The sequence below is a fragment of the Festucalex cinctus genome, chromosome 4 (genome assembly GCF_051991245.1).
Source record: "Festucalex cinctus isolate MCC-2025b chromosome 4, RoL_Fcin_1.0, whole genome shotgun sequence".
In the NCBI taxonomy this organism is placed as follows: Eukaryota; Metazoa; Chordata; class Actinopteri; order Syngnathiformes; family Syngnathidae; genus Festucalex; species Festucalex cinctus.
Window position 1 is genome coordinate 28,961,082 of NC_135414.1, and position 19,770 is coordinate 28,980,851.

The window sequence follows — 19,770 nt, forward strand, 5'->3', positions numbered from 1 at the left end:
ACTTTCCGTTGGTATTAACACTGTCAATGCAATGTTGTGTGCAGATTGTTACCAGCTTCCAGGCAACAGTACAGGACTGCAGTTCAATATAGTATTTCATTTTACATCCTGATACAGGTAATTTTATATCCCAGAAATGATGTCGATCACGATAGTGGTTTTCCTTAAAATGACATGAAATCAAAGGCAAGTTTTGTGGACATTTTGTCCGTTTATTTAAATACTTCTTCCATTTATCCAGTATAACAATTAAAAAAAAAAAAAAAAAACTGCTTCACAGGTTGATTTTTAGGAACACCTGATTGTCAGTTTGTTCTGATGGCTTGACTGTGAGTGTCAGTCTGAAAAGTTACTGGCACCATGTAAGAGAAAAATATAGGTAGGATATGGTCGTGCGGATGGATATCGTTTACAAGTACATGGATAGATGCTTGTTGACTCTGTTTGCTGAGCTGTAAATGAAGTGAACGAAAGCAGAAATCTCGATTGGTGTACATAAATTATCTCGCGGAGGAAAGTCAACTACAGCATTCCCTCAGTATGCACGAGGGAAATCTAACGTTAGATGGACCATAGATGAAAATTATATTTCAGCTAAATGTGGGCCAAACATTTCCTCAGGTCTTCTGACACTGATTAATGTGAATGGAAAACATCCTCACACAAAAATCAGCGATATAAACGATATACCTTATGTTGTATGATAGACGTTTTATATTGTTTCTACGATATTAATCCGTACATTGCGCAACTCAACTATGGATAATGACCTTAATGTGATCAGTTTAAGTCTAAAATCAGGCATTCGGAGTTGTGAGCCAATCATCCTTAGTCTTATTTTGTTTTAATAAATTAATTGGCTTGACATTTATTGCAAGATCAGGTGTCAAATTATCTCCCTAACCCACTTACTTCCATTGATTACATGTCAAACGTACAGTACATTGCTCAACAGCTGATTGCCCCAACTTTGTTTCAATGAAGCGAGGGAATTCACACAGACGATTTTGTAGATTTCACAAGGACGTGAAAGAATTTAATTCCTTCTTCAAGCATCCAGTGCTGAGTAATGCTTCTGGCTCGCTGATTAAAAAAAAACAAAAAAAGGGCGAGTTTGGGTCATGTCAAATGTCAAGTTCGTCGACAGAAGAGCTCCGCGAATCAGATTCGCCTTGAGCTGGGTCGTGGAGGCAACTTGGGGGGGCGGAGGGGGCTTGAGCTGGATTACACACAAATTGTATATGTTGAGAGCCGGAGGTTTAGATCATGTCTGCTGCTGTTTAATCCACAAGCATTTGCTGTGTACTGCGCTTCCTCGTTACGGTGACAGTATGGAGAGCGTGTGTGTGTGCGTGTGTGTGTGTGTGTGCGCAATTGAACTTTAGAAGCCGTTTGAACCCCTTTCACCATATTGTGTGTTTGTGTCCTTTCTGTGATTGTTGGGCTTCAAAAGAGCCCCTCTCAGCATTGCAGAGGTGGAGGTGAACTCAAAGTCATGAGGTGGAGAACATACACACACAAACACACACACATATCATCATCATTTGAATCCTACTGTTCAGCCACGTCACCTTTCATATGCAACACAATTGTTTTGCCCTATTTACTATGAGATTTATGAATAAAAAAAATAAAAAACACACAAAGAGAACTCATAATGCTTACAATAATAATAATACGATGAAAAAAAATGTGGTTGGGAAGTTACATCAGAGTTTGTCATATATTTAACCCCCCAGAACTTGAATTTCCATTGAGACTTCAATTCCATAAAGAAGTCACAACGTTCACATTTTAGCGTTGACATCTGTCTCGTAGAGGTGATCAAAATCTGGTGGCCTCTCTTATAAAATAAGAAAAAAAGAAATCTGGTGGCCACTGTGTAAATTTCCAAAGCGTTGTCGTTACTCAGGTAGACCCCCTGTAAACTGTCAGGAAACATCACTTTTAACCAGTGGTGTAGTAACGCGGGTATACGGCGTATGCCCACTTTTTTTTCAGCCGGCATATCTACTTCTAAATCATCCCTGATGCGCACTGTTCAGTAATATATGTGAGCCAGAGCAGCCAATTTGTACTCAAGGATGGTGAAGGCTGCCCCGAATTTTAGCTCAACAATACACCGGAGACTTGCTGACGGGGGTGTGTTCGATCCCGCCGGTTACACACTAACCTACATGATCTAGTTTAGTTTTATAGTAGCTAGGCTGGTAGTTGATTTTAAATGAAGTTAAAAGACAAGAATGCGGAACAATATTTTAAAATTAAATGATGATATTTTAATAATGACTGTGAATGTTTTTTTTTGCACTATTTTTATTAATTGTTCACTAAATATTATTTTATTACATCATTTATATTGCACATTTTTCGAATGGTAAATAAATTTTACATTAATTCAGGCTGCCTGAGTTACCAGTAATAACTACAAACTGCTCTTAATCAAGTCATGATAATTTTATTTATTGTAAGTACAATTGACATTTTTCTTATGTCACTTTTTTTTTTTTTTTTTTAAACATTTTTCTGGACTACTTACAAAAAAAGGACATTTAGAGTATACCCACTTCTACAGCGACCACTACAACACTGCTCTTAACCCAAGATGGCAGACGACCTGTACATTTCAAAACAGAGTTCCTTTCCTGATTTTTGTGTGTCCTGTGACGACGAACACGTGTGCTGGATGATAATATTTTCAAATGGTCCAGGGGGGAAATATTTCTATTTCAATCACTTCTTACAGGGAGACACTGATTCTATGACACTATAGGTTAGCATGCTGCTCATTTAGCCACCTAGCCTCTTCTTTGAAATTAATCCGTGGTGTTGAAGTAATAATCATAGCTGACCTTAAATGTGAGCAAATGAGCCATTTTCACATAAAACGCCATCTTGAATTTCCGGCCATTGTATTTCAAGGTGTGTGCATGTACCTTTGGGGCATCAATTACGGCATCAACTGCGTGTCTGCAGGGAGTCTCCTATTTCTAGCGCTTCCTTCCACCCATCTAATTGGTCCCTGGAGGGGCGGTCGGCCGGCGGGAGCTGAGACAGATGATCATGCCGAGAAAGCGCTACCAGGGCCACGTCGAGCGCGTGCTTAGCTGTGATCTGCCAATCCGCGCTCGGGTTCGCAGGCTACATTAACCCGGCCATCTGCTCCTTGATCTGAACCCCTTTCACTTTTCGCTGTCACAGCATTGAGACAAGCAAAAAATAAAAACATTAAAAAAAAAATCTCAACACTATGTTTTAGGTATGGAACATTCGTAATTCCCACACTGATAACATTTCTATTAAAACAACGAGAAATAAGTGTAAAGGAAGTCCTTTCACTTATTTTTGACAAAGGGCAGAACACAATATTGAGTTTTTTATTTTTAAGGGACACTTGACTCATTGAACAATTTTCAGCAGTGAAAAGTTAATATTTTGTCCAGAATAACTTTGATAACTTCATTATTTTTCATGTACAATTAACACCTTTAAAAAGTATTTCTACTTGCTGTCGACTGATGATGAAATCACCTGTGCTGAGGAAGTAGGTCACGGCCTATCATGGCTCACCTGTTTTCTGGGTGTGGTCAATAAACTGAGCCATGATTGGTCTTCAAAAATGTTTCAAATTGCCTAAGCCATAAAATTAACACAAACTATGACCCATTTCATCTAAAAATAAATATAAAAATAATATAAATAAATAAAAATAAAAGGCTTGCTGTACAGATGATTTGATTTAGAAAAGAAAATGCACTGGTCATGCACTTGAACAGATTCTCGGTCACTTACACTCAAAAAATAAATAAATAAATAAATATATATATATATATATATATATATATATATATATATATAGTTCTTTTTTGACATCGATGAGTATCACGTCAACATACATCGACACTATTCTTATTTAGACATGGCTTTGGCTGCATTTTAGGGCATTTCAGAATTAGCAGGAAAACTGAGTAGATGAGTTTTTCAGCAAATAGGTTGGGATAGTTTCCACATATAAAGAAGATGTTACTGTGAGTAACATCTACAACTAAGCAACTAAGTGTGCATTCTGTATTTGAGTCCTAAAAAGCATGGGGCCGACTCTGGAAAAACGGGATTATCCGTCATAATCCCAAACGGCGATCCTTTTATATGCCCGCGATTAGTTGAGCGCGGCAGAGTGTCGACACGCTGTCCCGGCATCGGTGGGATTAAAGGTTCTGTTGGAGTCAAAACACCTCACTGGGAGGTTCCTGTTACTGTCATGATCATGCTACTTGACCAAAAAAAAAAAAAAAAAAAAAGACAAGATTACACAAATTTTAGTAACATCTGTGTATGACGCATTGCAGCAGTAATACATTGATTATCCATTTTGACACACGATCTGTGAGGCCAAGTGGTCAAACAAAGCGCTGCATTTGACTCACGAGGCAGACATCAGTTTTCACTCTTAAAAAAACAAAAACAAAAAAACAAAACAAAAGTGGAGACAATACGACATCTCTGACATCCAGAGAAGGACTGATTTGAAATGGCATTGCCTAGCAACAGCCCGCTAAGCTCCTGGCAGATGCTTGGTTGGGCTGCATACAGATAAATGGCGAGACAGACGGAAAGACAAGACACACTGAGGTACAAACACACACAAGGAGACTTATTGGGTAAATCGCTATGTTCAAAGTTATGCTGAAGTTCTGGAGTGGGCTCCCAAATTTGGGTCCTCCGCCTCGACTAAAGTTACAGTCGACCAAATGGCAATCAAATCGAAATGTACAATCAACCCTGGTTATTTGCACAAGTTTTGGACCAAGACTCACTGCAAACAGCAAAAATGAAAGGCCAAATGTGTTCGTAATAACCTATTATACTAAAAGTTGAAACCCTAAATATGCTACAGTTTACTGTCAAGATGGCTGACAAACAGGCAGTCGCCAAGCGCCCTAAAAGTAGAAGGCCACATCTTTGCGAACTACTGAAAGCATCAAAATATGAAGTTTTGTTCACAAATGCAAGGAGGTGAATTTGCAAAATGATGATTTGAGAATCAGCCAGGCTGGACTCTAAAATAATCCAAGGTTAACAGATGCAGAGGGACTTAAGTGGAGTCACACCTATCTTGAGGCGCCATTGCATTTCCATTATTCGGCTACAGGAAAACTAAAGCAAACTAAAAGCGCTCGTCTTCCATGAAAGAACATTTGTACACACAGAAGACCGTCGTGATTTGATGTTGGAACGAGCCCCATCATAGGTTAAATATTTTCTTTTATTATTTGGCTGGCGCTGACCCACAGCTCGGAGCCTTTCCCTAGGTCTTGTCTTGTTGATTCGTGGTCAAAAACCCGTCTGATGAAAAGCGTGACATTAAATGACGATTTAAACGCATGGCTCGGTGTCAGGTGCTGCGCTAGGAGTTGCTCCGGTTCAGCCGTTTTCCATCTGTGACCTCATTTCGCCTTCCTAAAATAGCTCAACGTGTGCGTGGCGAGGTCGGCGGGCGACATTTAGACCCCCCCACACACACTTCTCTCCTGGCGGTCTCATGAAAGCCGGGCGGACCCGTTCTGCATTAAACGCTGGGAGGCAGCGTGACGCTCGGCCTCCCCGGAGTTGGAAGGAAATGGAAGTGTGAAGTGGACACGGGAGTCCACCGGGGAGACCCGCATTGTGTCTGTGTGTAAATGTCCCGCTCTGCATTCACAATAAAAAGTTTTCCTCTCTCATTCCTGGCTGCGCTGTTTTCCTAATGATGATTTGTGGTGGCAACACTAGAGGACTTAGCGCAAAGCCTATAATTCAGCCTAAGTGCTCCCATTCTGACTCACTGCGATGAGCAATAGGAGCTAAATTTACCAGCAAGTCGCATTTTAAGTGCAGCCTAATGCAAAATCCGTTTCTAACTTGATCACTCGAGCACATTAAAAGAATGTAATGAATGAATAAGGATACAAGTCCCTCAAAGTGACCTCTGTTTTACGATTATACAAACATGACAAACTGAGAAAAGAAAAAAAAAAAAGAGGCAATAGCATATAAATAACATTCAGGTTTAAACAGGGGGCGGGCTCAATTAAGGTGTACACTCTGGTATTGGTTGAATTAGGATGATTTGGCCTTGGGGAAGTCTGCCATTCGTGCTTGAATTGCAACTTAATGATTTTGTAACCTAATTCAGCAGTCACATTTATAAAGCACTTGAATAACACATCGAGAGAACAATGGAACACATTTTCTATTGGCCCTGGGTGAACGCTTACCGCCAGCAGGACCTTGACTCTATTGTCGAGTGTTTTGTCTGTGCTAAATAAAACACACACACATAGCGGACGTACACGCGCACACACACATGTGCTTTACCGTGTGCGTCGCCATGGTAACATTCTGAGCTGATCTCCATCAGCGTGGATCAAAGTCATTTTTGAAACTCAGCTCAAATTGCCTTCGCTTCTCTCGACACAGCAATGCTGACATTGCTGTCAAGTAGCCCGCTTTCAATACATTTTTGTTGGATTTCAGACAAAAATAGAACAATGGGCTTTGTGGGGAAAAAATAGGCATTTTTCCCCATTGAATAAAAAAAAAGCATCGGAGAATTTTTTTCAAAATATTCCAACCCTTTCTTTTTAAATGATCAACTGTACAAGCAAGTTTTGCCTTTTTACCATATCCTCCATGCATCACAATAAAAAAAAAAAAAAAAAAAAAAAAACATCATTTCACTAACTATGCTCAGTAAAAGGAACAGAATATTTTAACGAAATTATACTTATTTTAATCAACCACAATTTTAGTAATCGTGTAAAAATTTAGAGCCATTGTTTAACATAAAATTGTCCAAGTTCAGCCTCTCAACAATAATTAACCTGATGCATGAAAACATCAACATCAATTCCTCTCATGTGATATTGCATAATTGCTGCTTGTTTTAATCACTAAACAACAAACAATAATTGGATCATAAACAGCAATCTACAATTTTTTTTAAGACACTTCAATGCACAATAAAGTTTGTATCCAATTTTTTTTGATGGATCAATAATAATAATAATAATAATAGTAATAATAATAATAATAATAATAATAATAATAATAATAATAAAATATAACCATTACAATAGAATAATCAATTCTAAAAATGGAATAGTACGGAAAATCATGTGAATTCAGCAAATGTTTCATCTTAAACCAAAATATAATAATTAAGATAATTCCAACAGAACCTCTTCAAATCCCACGAGTCTTCAACTTGCACTAATAAAATGGCATTTATGCTTGTGCGTTACTATAGTGATGATGGACAATATATGTACTTTCATGGCTTCTCACATGTATCACATCGATCTCCATCGATGATGGAAAAAAAAAATAAAAATAAAAACATGGACAGCTATGAGACTCATCTCCAAGGCCCCTTGCAGCAATTTCTCTCTGAAAGTTCGTAGCAGTTTTACGTAGTTGTACTTTACTTAATTTGAGATAGACAGAGACAGCTATATTTTCACGCATCTTAAACTTGTGTACATTTTTTTACATTCATAGAGAAAACTGAATGGTCCTCACAGTAGAACGTGAAGTAATTTTCCCCCCCCCCACCTTCCTGACACTGACATGATACATACATACTTGGTGCACTGACACATATCTACTGTAAGTACACAGACCCTGCAAGTCCCTCTGAGAGCCACGAAAGCGTAACGAGGAAGACATAATTAATTTTCAATGTTAAATGGGTGAGTCGTAGAGGGAGCTATTATCTTTTCTTTTTTTCCCCCACAGAATATCTATGACAGGGAAAAGTACAAAAATAAAAGAATGTATGACATAATTGCTCTCCTGTGTGTTTATACACTTGCTCAGAGGGTACTTCAGCGAGGGTTGCTCCCCCTAATACTATCTGAGACCCCCCGAGTAATCCAAATGTTACACAGACACTTTATGATTAGACGCAATCCTCACTGGAGGTTTGCATGTGTAGTTAAAGAAACAATTTGTGGATTTAAGCATGTAAGATATCAGGACCTCCACTCCTGTGGATGGCGATAATGAGCATTACCAACTGCCTCCCGTGAAATGCAAGGATGCCACGAGTTAACGGTGTCAATCACGTGCCTCTTTTGCACGTAATATTTTTCTGACCCCGAATCATCTGCTGGGGTCCCATGACCTTTGTAGCTTTTAATCAAGATGCCATATTGTCATGTGTGAACAAGAAGAAACAACGTGATTACTGCTCAGCATAATCCCCCATCTATAGGCAAACATGGCGCTGCTAAAGCAAACAGAAAATTTCTACAGTATTTTATGTTTGACCATGAGCGTACCATGACGGCGGGCTAGCATAGTCGTGCTGATTATGTGACGTTAGGGTAACAATAGACATCCATTTTTAATTCTGGCTGTTCACAAACTAAATGACTCACCCCAAATTAATTCAAATATTTAACAAATATTCTCTACATACAAAACAAAACAAAACATGCACAAACACCTGGGGAAAGAAAAAAAAAAACGTGGCTAGCCGCTCTCCACTTTTCGTCTTAATCCCAAATGCTTAGCTTGTGTGCAGTCTGCGATCTTGTGCTGCAACAATGTTCAACACGCGCACAAGGGATGAGGCAGCGTCTGGAGGCGTTGTCTGTCCCGTGACCTGGATTTAATGCTTGCTGCTTTTAGGAGCCGCCGGTGGAAATGACACCCGGGTGCAAAAAAAAAAAAAAAAAAAAAAAAGAGAGAGGTCGATGCTAACACAAACAGACTTGGATGACCGACACTGAAGTCAACGCGGTTCCTCTCCAGATGATGTATTTTATTTACTCAGAGCTGAATTGCACAGAGACCATCTTGTCCCGTTTTTCTCCTGGCTCGCTGGCCTTTACTCTGAAACTTTTTGGATACTATTACAAATAATTTGCTGTTGGAATTTTTTAAGATGTATCAAATCAGCCTAAAAACAAAAAACACATAGATTGGACCCTATTTTATAGTAACAGGTGAAAGGTGCCAATGTGCAATGGGGGCTTGAAGACACTTCCGAAACAGTATCAAATGTCTAACAGGCGCTTCTGTGTAAACGGAAACCAGATTGTTAAGTTTAATACCCAAGACTTACTGGTCTGGCCCCTTTGTTTTGAAAGCAACTGTAATTTTTCTCAATGAGTCTTTTTTTCCTCGATTTCTAACCAGTGTAAGGTAAAAATGTGGGATGTGGTTATATTGAACACAATGCCATACATTGGCATAGGTGAATGAATGCGAGCTCTACGTCCGATGTGCCAATTTTACCTGAGAGGCAAGTGTGAAAGGGCTTTTTATTTACCATAATTCCGGGGTAATTCACATTTAGGATGCATTAGCCTGAATCAGCAAATCCATAAGTTGAATAAATATCTGCGTTGCTAATGAGTAAATGAGCTGAAATAAGCTAACTAGGGGAAAATCAAATGGAAATTACTTTAGGGAGGTGCACAGAAATTAAAGGTAATTTACTAAGTATGAAATGATTCTCTTTTAAGAAGAGTCTTATGAAGTGCCTGTTAAACCATTTGTTTATTAGATAGAAATATTCTATTTGGAGGACTTTTGATGCCTACAAAACTCAAATGTGTTAAATCTGGCTCACCAGAAAACCTCAGTTGATTTGGTTGTTTTGATGTTAGTGGACTCACCAGAGACAAAGCAGACACAAGTTTGCCGAATCACTGGAACCACCCCAGACTTCGTCGGTTTGGTTTAATCAGTCCAAGAACTCAAATTAGCAAATTCACCAGAAACACTGAAGACATTTAAGTCAGTAGAGCGCCACCAGAAACACCCCAAAGGGTAATGATTCTGACATACCAGCTCAATTACTGGCGTTAGCGTACTCACGGAAGATAGCGTACCTGGATGACTGAATAGTATTGGTTCACTAACTTAACTTAACTGAGCCAACTCAATGGAGTTGGAACATCGCACTGACTGAAATGATCAAGGCTCAGTCGATTCATTTTTATTAGCTCATTTATAATAAACTTTTGTTTTTTGTTACAGAATTCACAATGATTCTGTTGTATCGTTTAACTGACTCAAATTTGTGAACTTATTTAAAAAAAAACAAAAAAACAAAAAAAAAACACACACACAGCACACTGATGACTTAATTGCATTGGTTACCGACTCAAGTGATATAAGTAAACCGGATCACTTCAGAAAGAGCCACACAAGTCCAAATTAATCTATTATACTAATAGCTTTTAAACTGTCATGATGGTCATTTTGGAACTGGAGATTGTGGATACCCAGCATTGAACTGGACTTCTCGTGAATAGTCGTGATGCTATCAAGCACACATGGAGACTTCAAGCATATCGCTCTTCCCAAATGTGATCATTTAAAAAGCAGCCTTTCCTTATGATGGCAAGCAACTGTGAAAGCTGCTAAAAATAATCTAGCGGAAGGATGAAAAGGCTGAGGGAGCAAGAGAGCTTGGATTTAAGTGTTTGCTGTCTAAATATTTGCTCGGGAGGAAAAAATCATAGATTGTGCGACAGGACACACTGATACAATCTCCAACATAAATTATGCTAAGGTTAGCTTTGGTGACCACCATCTCCACATTTATTGCGATATCCCAAGCGGTTAATGTCAGGATATAGTCCCAAAAGATTCATCGTCTGAGTCTCTAAAGGCTCTGCTCGCCTTTGAAATGTTTTCCGGCTCATTTCTTCCAAGCATTTATGTCGATCTATGGACTTAAATCTTGGTGTGATTATCGAGACCAAACTAGATTTCAAATGTCACTTTAAACCTGCGACTAATTATGTTTTTGTTTTTTTTAAAGTCACATGACAACCTTCTCGAGGATCAAAGATCTTCAGTCCTAACAAGATACATGGTAATGTAATAAGATTAGTTTGAAATTATGGTAAGCGATCATAGACTTTGGTATAGTTATGGTTTAACTGTTAATATAGGCAATTATGAAGGAGCTGAATGGCAAAATTCACAACAAGTGTTTGATCTTATGACCGGACAAACACTAAGTGTTGTTCAATTAAAATTGGCACTTAAAGAGTCCTCTTGATCACACTGTTCACATTTTAAGACCAAAATGTCATATTGAGGTTGATCCTGAAATTTCTCCAGACATACTCGCTTTATGCGTGTAGGGTATGTTTTCTGCTTGTAGCGGATTATGACGCCACTGTCTTACAAACGCGGAGGAAATGGAATAGGAAGCTCTAGCAGCTCGTGTGATTAGTGTTGGTGAGAGCGCAGTCAATTCTCCATGGCAGGGGTGTGGTGTCCTTCAAGGGTTAAGCCCGGCGGGACTCGGTGATGATTATATGTGGCTTTGCCCAGAATGTAGGCTTCAAATATATGTGGGTATATGTCTTTTGAGGCTCTTACCCACCATCCTGTAGTCTCGAATACATGCACGTACACGCACATGCACGCCAATCAGTATGCCTCAATGATCACAGTTATGACCTCTTCAACTATCTTATCTTCATCTCTTAAGATAATCCATATAGGTCCTTCAGCACGCATGCACGCACACACGCACGCACACGCACTGGTGTGCATGTCGTGTATGTCTCGGCACGTGGCGTAATGACTTTTAAAAGGGCTTTCTTATCAGCGGTCTGTCGGCATGCTGAAGATCACGCTCACCTTAGCTGCCTTCTTTCACTGGTGCAGGGCCGTGCTCAGACTGACTGAATTATTGTTGATACCGCGCTACTTACGGCCATGAAACGCATCAGGAATGGAGTAAGTGGGGCGGGGATGGCAGGGGGAATGCACTTCATTTGTGGAGTTTAATATGTAAGTACCCGTACATTTTCACTGGAATGTAAAAGCAATTAGAAAAAAACAAAAAACAAATTGATTATTGCAAAAAAAGAAAAAAAAAAGACAATAGCTTTAATTCAAATAAAAAAGAAAGAAAACATAAAAAAATATACAAAAAACAAATATAGATATGAGAATTGTTTTGATTACAAAAACAATTAAAAAATAAAGGAAAAATGTCCACACTGTACACTAAATGTTATTATAGTAAGGATAAAAGAGAAAAATACACAATTAAATTTACTTTAATAAAAAAATAAAATTGGATCTGCTTTGTGTTTATAATCTGAACTTTTAGTGTCGCTGATAAATGTAGTGCCAGTGACAATAAAATATGCCACCTCTAAAATAGCCTTCAATTGGGATGCCATTGTGGCTGAGGTCATGTTACAGCTACAGGAACACAGATGACAGGATTGTCTGTAAATGTGTCAAATATCTATGTAATCCAATTACTGGACATATTTTCAATATAAACTGTGTATTATGGTTTTTTAAAGAATGATACATCAACCAATGTTATCTGGTGGTGTATTTCCAAAGCAGCCCTACCTGCCGCTGGTGTTGCGGAGGACCACCAGGGCGTCGGGGAAGCCGTCCAGGTTGTAGTCCCCCAGGTGCAGAGGCTGGCTGGGCTTCCCTGGCACAAAGCTCCACACTGTCCCCCTCTGTTCAAAGTCCGTGTCCGACAGCACGGTGACCCACTTTTTGAAAGGAAACAAACAAAAAATATTGTTAGCAATACAATACATAGTACTAACATTTTTTTTTTTTTTAAATCATAAAATATTCAGGCATTTAGCGGCACTGAAAGAGGTAATAAATTAACTGGAAGAATATTACATTACCAGCAGCAATGAAGGAGGTTTGCTTGCATAGTGAGCCTTTAAATTATCCAAAAAACAAAAAACAAAATGACATGATTTCTATTTCGTGTCCATCTATGATACTTGTCTCAATCACAATTTTTGTTTTCTCAAGAACTGGGAGCACTTGATGGCAAATCTTCAAAATGATTCTGATTATTATCAAACTGCCATAACTTTATAAGGTGGAGGCAAAAAAGCTTTGCAATTCATCGTCATTCATCTGTCTAGGGCTTATTTGGGCAAAATTCCCAGTCGGAGTTTGTCAGGTCAAGTCCTGGAATTTTCTAAATGGCTGCTTTAAATAAAAATGGCCAACTGGCGATTTAATTAAAAGTATGAATCCTTGAGACTTTTTCAATTTCACTTTCATGTAGATTGCTGATAAATCGTGTCAGGGTTAATTTTTTCCTAAGAATAAGCCCCCATTCAGGGAAATGATGAAGAAACCTTGATGGCATACTCCGCCCGTATTAGATGGCGCAGGAAGAAAAGCTTCACAATCTGGCATCACCCATCTGTTTAGGATACATTCTCGAGGCTCATTTGGGCAAATTCCTTCATCGGAGTAAGTAAGAAGTCTGGAACTTGCCCAAAACGCCTGCTTCCAACCAAAATGGTTCACTTCCTGTTTAATTTCGGGTATGACACCATCAGTCTTTTGTGCACACCCTCTTTTGATAGATCTGTCCATCGAATTGTGGCGATTGGACAAACTGGTTGGCATTTTTCAAACTCTGCAAGGAGAACCAGTGAGTTTTTTTGTTGTTGTTGTTGTTGCAGACAGTTATATATAGTCAACAAGGTTCTCCAGATCTGCATTACAGCATCTGACTGATGGCATTATTGGGTACAGTAAAAGTAACAGCTTCAATGTCCCTTTATGACACCTCTGCGGTACCATTACCACCTCTCACTTCCTATGATTTCCGTTTCACCGAGCTCAAGGGAAGCTGCCGCCTTTCTCCTTCAGGCTAACGGAAATAAATTAGGAAGGTACGCGAAGCCATTTCAAGCAGCGGATGAATGTTTCACGTTAATAGCGTTCAACAAGTGACGGGCTCCTCCTCTGTCGTGGCGAGTGTTACAATTAACCGATGGCTGACGGATTGAATAGCACGCAAAGTGCCAGGATTCATGCTGGTACGGGGAAAGGGGACTATAAAGTAGCGTCTCTTGTTAGCTCCCCAACACCACTGCAAGACCATATTTATATCCCAGCATTGTTTTGCACAGGCTGCAAATTGAGCTGCAACTTACAATTATTTTAATAATTGATTTTTTTTTTTATAATTGATGAATAATATTAAGAAATGTGCAGAAAATGCTAATTGATAGTCACTATTTGACCCATAATATGTCAGAAAAGAGACAACATTTTTTTTTAGCACTTTTTAAAAGTAAAAGCAGATGTTTGCGAATGTCTTCTTTTAATTAAACACAAAGACAATCAGTCGGCTTTCATGGATGATGACAGAAATGAGGATATTTACTGTTGAGGTGAATGTACACGACTTGGCCTTTTCCGGAGGCCAGAACAACGACACACCTCGTGTGACGATCGCCGATAAATCAAACACTCAGCTTTGAACTCGGTCCCAGCGCTCTATATTTAGCACGTATTTAATGAGACTTAAAGCGACAATGAAAGATCAATTTAGACCCTGCACAATCTGTGTATGTGTGTGTGTGTGTGTGCCCTAGCAGATGCTGGTAGATATAAAAAATTCATGAATGTTAAACAGAGAGCAGGTGCGATGGGACCCACTGCAGAGACGCTCACCTTTAAGTGCAGCTAATAACGCTAACTAGCAGCAGAATGTCTGAGGACCGCAGACTTATTAGCGATTACGATAACAGCTGCTAACATCTATAAAGAAGACATGTAAATCATACTGATGTCATCGGCAATTCCTCCTTAAAAGATAAAAAGGCTAGAAAACCAGTCTGACACATTTAAGGAAGCGTCAACCTAATGAACACATTTTGAGTTCACCCTTGAGGGACTTTAACCATCTGATATCATCTCAATCGAGGCAAATCACTTCTATAAAGTTCTGGGACTCACAAGATCTAAGCGGTAGGATGAGGGCTAACGCCCAATTCACACTGGCTGCGGAACGGATGCGGTGCGTTTTCCGTCCGCCGGCCGTACGGATGTGGCATGGATAGAATACATTCAAGTCTACGTGTCAATTCACACCAGCTACGGTGCAGTGCGTCTGCGGTGCGGAACGGATGCGGCGATGCGGAAGTCTTCCGCAAGCGTTCTATTTTTTCCCGACACCGCATGCGGATTTTCATGAAACTGAAGAAATTACACGAGCCGGGGGGAGGAAGTTGGGTGTCTTGCATCAAGGTAAATCTGGTATATTTCAAAATAAAACCATTTGCGAACTCGTTTTTTGTTTTTTTGTTTTTTCCCCGGACATGACACACGCGGACATGACACACGCGGTGTGAATTACAGTCCTTGCGGAAGCCGTGCGGAAGCCGTACGGAAAACGCACCGCATCCAGTCTGTTTGAATTGGGTATAAAGATTAGGTTTTAGAGTTTTAGAGTTTTAGATAAGGTTTAGGTTTATAGTTAGACTCAATTTCCCCTGGTTCTACCACGAAAGAGCCTAGTTCCGAACCAGAAAGTCATAAAAATAGAGTATATACAGACTAGTAGTAGTACACATATCGTGTCATAACAATACTTAATATTTACAATTCATACATACTTGTAGATGACAAGTTTTAACTCTTCAACTTGCATATAAAGTTATTGAGAAACCGAGAGCCTGGCTTGTGTTTGTCTGAGTAAAGTGACTCCGGCTTGCTCATTAAACGATCGTCCACCGATGGCTTGCAATGAGCTCTAAGAGGATGACTCGGCTCCTTGTCGCTGCAAAAATCTTCACCGGCTTTAATACTGATGCACTGGAGTGCTTGAAATAAACATAGTGGCAATGCCAGGCGGGGAGGCCTTTTAGCACAATGTTGAGGTAGTCCACCTGGGCACATTTACAGACAGATGGGGAAGAATTAAGTTAACTTTGAGGCTACAAGTTGAAGTTTATGCTGTGTCTCAAAGAGGCACTCTCAGTAAAACTTTATACACAGTTCCATGAAATGGCATCAATGTGCTCCTTAAAACTTGTAAAGTTGCATTTAAGGGATTGCTGAATGTGAATGCGAAATAGGTTTCTGGATTATTTTATGCAGTAAAAGAACAGCTGCCTATGATAGCCTTCTGGGATGCCACAGAGGCGGGCAATAAAGCTCAGCAACAAAGTTCAATTCTTCTTTTCATAGACTTTTTGGATTGCTGGTGAACTTCAGAATAAACCGTTTACCGGTAGTCATTCCTGTTGGCATAACAAAGAAAAGAGAACAGAGCCTAAGAGAGATCCTTGTGGGATGCCACAGGGGCAGGGGAAAATCTCTTGCAAAAAAAGTTATATTTTCACTGAAGAGACTTTTCGGAATAAAAAAAAATAAATAAATCTATTTTTGATCCATATACATACACACTACCAGTGTATCCAGTAATTAAATAACCGTACCTGATACAGAGCTCCCTGGATAATAGCGAGATTGCGGTTATTATCATCTTTACTTTATTGCCTGAAAACACGAAGCAGACAAAAGATGGCCTGAACTGAGGAGGAAAATATCACAAAGTAAAAAGATCTCTTTGGTCCTTGTGCGTTATCGCACTGCCATCCGATTAGCACGGTCACACCCAAAACGCGATGGATGGAAAATGAATTCAATCTGACGGCAGACCCTGACGCAGCTATTCCTTGGTATTCTCATATCAGTCATATTGAGTTCTTATCGTTTAAGACTGCTCCATTAAAACAGCATGGGGTTAAGGCGAAAGAAGTGGCTGTGTATATATATATATATATATATATATATATATATATATATATAAAAATATACTGAACCAATCACTCCTCCTAACCATTGATTTGGGCCAATTAAGCGATAATAGTTATCACACACTATAAATCTGACATCCCTGCATGCGTACAGCAATCTCACATTTTTTTCCCCTCATGTAGGTGCACAGATGAGGTAAGGCGACCTTGGTAAAATATTTACCACCGACTCTGACTCTGTTGTTGTTTTCCACCGGTCTCCTTTTTTGCCACATGGAAAACAATGTGAAAATAATCCCGCTCATATCGTCTGTTTCTTAGCGGAAACTAAACTTGCGAGACAATTTTTTTTTCTTGAAAAATTGTCATTGGACTAAAACTTAGAGAAATAAACCAAATCGTTAAATTGTCAACAATAACTTTTTGTTCACAGCCATGTTGTTACTGGAAGCAGTGCAGATCTGCTAGTGGCAATGTATAAAACTGAATGTATTTCTATTTAATTTGTTTACATTCTATTAAACAGGTCAAGAACCTTTGTGTGTAAAGTTAAAATAATTATTCCCATGACATTTAGTTGAAGGTGTTAATTATGAGAGGGTCCTTGCAAAAACATCTCTCCTCTCGAGAACCTTGCAAAAACCGCTGTGGGGAAAGTGGGCTTTTTAATTAATGTATTTATTTATTTATTTATTTATTTATTTGTAGCAAATAACCGAAAAACACTTGGGCTGCAGACGTTTTTGCATTGCATGGAACATCGACATTCAAATCCGATTGTGGCAAGCAAACGCGCACACAGAAAGGCTGGCAGACTCCCGCCGACTTGTCGGAGAGCGGCTGTCGCTTCATTAGGCCAAGAAATTAAAACGCGGGTGGCGGCGCTGGAGTTTCAGGGTTAACGCCGGGGAGCGGGTGTAAGATAGACAGACAACAAGGCAATTGAATTACTTTTAAAAGCAGCCGCGTGACCAAGTAATGGCTTTTTATGATGCCGCAGACATAACGACAAGGGAAATGCTCTTAGCATCAGGAGCGCCGCGGTGATGGGCGAGTGAATGGGAAACGGGTTGGATGATAATACAGCGTTTCGTTCCAAATGACAATTTAGACTAATGTGCGTTAACAGATTCAGAGGCTGCATTTGAAGGAAGATGTTAAAAGGCAATAAATAATATAGCACAGATTCATGACACATAGCAAAATACTTTGCAAAATAACTACTATTTTTTTAAACAAAATAACATACAGTAGATGTTGCTTTCAGAGAAAGCTTCTGCACTCCGCATTGGAGCATTTTGGCGGGTTGCCAAGTTTGATCGAGTTGCGCACACACACACACGCACAAAAACAAACTCTTCTCTCAAAAACAGAAGAAATGGATCACTGTCTTGTAAATAATGCCAAATGTAAGCAGGCAAGACTTGTCAAGTCATGTAGTTCAAAATTTGACAAAAGTTTAAGCCAAGCAAGTCCTCTAATTGAATTAATTCTGACTCGAAACAAGTCATGGGACTTGACGTAAGTCCCCCACCTCTTAATTCTCCCACAGCGGGCCAAGCCGAGTATTTCCACAGAATCGCGATAAGGAAAAGGATACTCGGCTGTCCTCAATTCCCTTATTAAAATATAGCGAGATTTATTTGAAATGGGATGAATCGAGAAAAAAAAAAAAAAAAAAAAGGGGGACGCGAATCCCCCAAATGCAGAAAAAGAAATGCAAATGTAGGAGGAAGTGGTTGAAATGCAAATCACGGCTAACTTTCAAGGCAGGCCCAAGAGTCAATGTTTGAATTTGAGCAAGCATGTCATTGATCTCTCACCGCGTCAGAAGTGTTCTCCATGACCTCTCTTTTTTTCCCCCTCCATTCGCCATATTTGTCAATCCCAAGATTTTTTCTTTTTGTTTGTTTTAAACGTTTGCTTAACAACATACAATTTGTTGTAAACTTTTTACAGTTGCTTACAATGTCAGGAGTGTCCCAGAGCGCAAGTTGGCACCAAAAGCGAAATGTACTGTATTTGGGAACTGGGTTACCCTAAAAGGGAATTTCATTATTCAGTTATTTTGTATAGTAGACCTATTGAACGGGCCTAGTTCATTTCACATTCAAGAAGCATTCAACTGCTCTAGAAAAATGGATGGACGAGATCTCGAGGTGAGTGGAGTTTTTCAAAACACGTCATTTCATCTTAACTCTTTGACTGCCAAAAACGTTGAATAACGATTAGTAAAATCACGATGCATGCTGCCATAAACGTGAAATGACGTCATCTACGTTTTTTTTACTTGAATGGACGGAGCAACGTCTAAGTGCAGCACTGCCTGGTCAATGGGTTGTGGAATCAAAAACAGCACCTAACTATGGCCAGCAGATGGCAGCATTGTGTCTCTTTTCAATGGGCTGCTGGTGTATGGAATTACAATGAAATGTGACAGAATCTGATGAATGCTCGTAATCGGCGAAATGGCACTGTGGGGGTTGTTTTGTTTTTGTTTTGTTTTTTCGTAACGTGTGTCAGTAAAAGAGTTAAATACATTAAAACATGCCTTTTCAATACTGTTCATAACATTGAAAGCATGTCACAGCCAAGAGATTAAAGTTCACGCAGCAAAAGGTTGACGGGCGGCTATGACTTCATTTGTGGGTGTTAATGAGGTCATAGCAGGAGTCAGAGATGGAGTGAGACCATATGTCGATATCGCATGTCCAAGACCACCGACCGGCTAAGCGGGACGCGGACTGGGCGTGGCCCTTCGGCTGTCTGGCCAGCTGGCCCTGGTTTGGGCAGGGGCTGCATTGCTGCTGCTGCTGCTGCTGACGGATGAACACTGAGTGGCGCGTTTACACTCGGGCGATGAGTTTTCAAACCAAACTTGTCTGGGCCTGCAGTTGGGTGCAGGGTCTCGCAATTCTTTTGTGTTCAGAGAGCAGAAGCTAATCGACTGCTGACGTGTGAGCTGCACAAGGCCAAGTGGATGTGACCCCTGCCAAGGCCTGTGGGGGTGACTTACTAACTGACTGCTGGTTGAAATGTGCGATGATGCAGCGTCGGACATCTCGCACAACCTCTGACGGTGCTTCCATGCAAACTACTAATATAACAATATACAGGGTGTCTGTAATGCCTCTTTACAATAAAGAAAATAAACTCCAAACGCAGTAACGAGGGAACACTGTACTGACTCCGAAGGCCA

The 19,770-nt window shown here is 39.8% G+C and overlaps 1 protein-coding gene across 1 annotated transcript in view; it reads right to left on the reverse strand.

The window, feature by feature from the left end:
- The window catches only part of itfg1 (integrin alpha FG-GAP repeat containing 1), an 84,834-nt gene that overhangs the window by 32,943 nt on the left and 32,121 nt on the right, over positions 1-19,770 (reverse strand). Inside the window, exon 10 of the mRNA XM_077520140.1 lies at positions 12,385-12,536. Within this exon, the coding sequence (XP_077376266.1) occupies positions 12,385-12,536 (152 nt within the window). The remainder of the gene's footprint in view (positions 1-12,384; positions 12,537-19,770) is intronic.